This window comes from Quercus suber, unplaced genomic scaffold (assembly GCF_002906115.3).
Source record: "Quercus suber isolate HL8 unplaced genomic scaffold, Cork oak 2.0 scaffold_21, whole genome shotgun sequence".
Classification (NCBI taxonomy): Eukaryota; Viridiplantae; Streptophyta; class Magnoliopsida; order Fagales; family Fagaceae; genus Quercus; species Quercus suber.
Genome location: NW_027069486.1, coordinates 599,914 through 602,056, shown reverse-complemented (window position 1 = coordinate 602,056; position 2,143 = coordinate 599,914). Strand labels below are relative to the sequence as shown.

At 34.3% G+C, this 2,143-nt stretch overlaps 1 protein-coding gene across 1 annotated transcript; it reads left to right on the top strand.

The window, feature by feature from the left end:
- Positions 1-1,445: 1,445 nt before the first annotated feature.
- Positions 1,446-1,802, top strand: LOC112018347 (uncharacterized). Its single transcript, XM_065763444.1, has one exon. The coding sequence runs from the start codon at positions 1,446-1,448 to the stop codon at positions 1,800-1,802; it is 357 nt and encodes a 118-aa protein (XP_065619516.1).
- The last annotated feature ends 341 nt before the right edge of the window (positions 1,803-2,143 follow it).

Genomic DNA, 2,143 nt, shown 5'->3' with positions numbered 1-2,143 from the left:
TTTGAAAGAAGAAGAAAAATAGTTGTGAAAAAGAGAAAGCAAGACTCATATATAAAAAGATCTTTCTCAGGTTGGATCGAGAATCCCTTTTTCTTCATAATTGTGTGATCTTAGTAATTTATTTGGCGTTTCTTCTCATTGTGATTAACTTTAGTTCATTAAGTAGTCAATATCTTACCCATTCTCTAACAAATTTATTGTGGTGGGCTCATTGGGCCACTATCTAGTTGTTCTTGGGCCGTAGGTCTATTTGTGCCCTTACAAGTCCGAAAATAAGTTATTTAAAAAAAAATTAAAGATAAAAATACTAATTTCAAACCTATAGCGGTGGTTTTAAAACGCTATAATAGCACTACCTATTGCGGTAATTTCTTAAAGCGCTATAGTAGGGTGTCTATAGCAGTAGTTTAAAAAGTGCCAACGTTAAACTACTGTAATAGGTCAACCTATTGTGACAATTTCTAAAAGCGCTACTGTAAGTCTCCTATAGCGGTGGTTTTCAAAACAACCTGGAAAAAAATCTGGTGTGGGACGAGTTTTTTGCAGTGCTAGTCCAATTCAATTTATGATTTAATATATGGCACACTTAAGCTTCCATTAGACTTCCAAGTTGTAGCATATTAGCAATCATTTACAGGTTTGGTTAAGCTATAAAAATTAGTCAATTTTTTTAAAAAAATGTGAATACCTTTTATAAGATCCCTGAGACTGATTTTATATTCGACAGTTTTACTTTTCAATTTTCATCACCAAGATAATTCATCATAGTACAGCAAAAGAGGTAGACTTCATTATCATGAAAACACCCAAAATTTAATATGACTAGTAATTTTGCAAAACAAAACAGATCTGTACACTCATCAAGACTTTTTGTCTAAACTATCCACGATCACCAAGTTGTATCATGATTAATTGCTTCCTTCTGTCAGAGAAATTTGCTATTTACGCAGATTGTAATGAATTTCAACTTCACATTCATGAATACCACTTTAACTGTCCATCGACGAAAAAAATTTAAAATAATACTAACACAAATGATAAATCACCATAACACCCCCAACAAATTCAAATGCAATCCTGAGTTTCATTTCGACTCTTTTGGGTTTATTTGATTAGGTATTTTGAAAGCTTAAAAACAACAATTTTAGAACCCAAAATTCTATTTTACAGTTATAATCTCTCATAACTTTTTGACAAACATTTATTTTAAATTTAAAATATTATTTTTCAACCTCTTATACAAATGCACCGTTTGTCTAACTATTGCCAAGCAGGCGTGTTTAAACATAAAGGAACATGATATGATAAGCATGCATGCCGAATTGAAATTGAGAAGTTGGAAGAATATTTGGATTTGGATTCTGAGGATTGAAACAAAATAATAGGGTGGGTCCCGGAGTTTTCTTGATTTTGGCAAAGCAAAAAATGGTGCGTAGTCCTTGCGAATGGTGATTGAGAGGTCTTTTGGAGTGCTGAAGGCCCGTTTCCCCATTCTGAATTTAATGCCAAACTTCAAGCCAATTAGGCAGCGTTACGTGGTTATTGTGTGTTGTGCTCTACATAATTTCATACGCATAAACAATCGGAGTGATGAATTGTTTAGAACAATAGGGGAGAGTGGTGCCGAAGGTAGTGCGACCAATAACGAAGGTAGTGGCGATGCTGAAGCAGCAACAAGCTCAGCAACCCAAAGGCATGTACTAGAAATGTCAAGTGCATCGAAGAGAGCAATGGGGCAATTTAGGGACAATATCACTGACACAATGTGGGATGATTATGTTGCCCGTGGCAATGTCAGATGATTATATGTTGGAAATGGCATGTACTAGTAAGTGACGGAAAACTTATTAATTAGATAGGTAGATGTATAAGTTAGTTTAACTTGTAATGATACTGCACTATTTTGGAATGATATGACAATGTGCAGATTGCTCTCGGCATAATTATGTAACGTAAATCGATTGTATCAATTATTGAAAGTTATATGTAACTTAAGGGTTTCAAGTTTCAACTATTTATGTGTCGACTCTCACCAATGGCAATGAATACAAAACTGACCACTTTTGTTAAACGGCCACAACGGTCCCTCCATTCTAAACTAAGTTATTAAAAATAAAATGCGAATATGCGATGTACGCCCTCC

Excerpts from the sequence above, each read along its gene's own strand:
- LOC112018347 (XM_065763444.1), top strand. The coding sequence starts at position 1,446 with ATGGTGATTGAGAGGTCTTTTGGAGTGCTGAAGGCCCGTTTCCCCATT.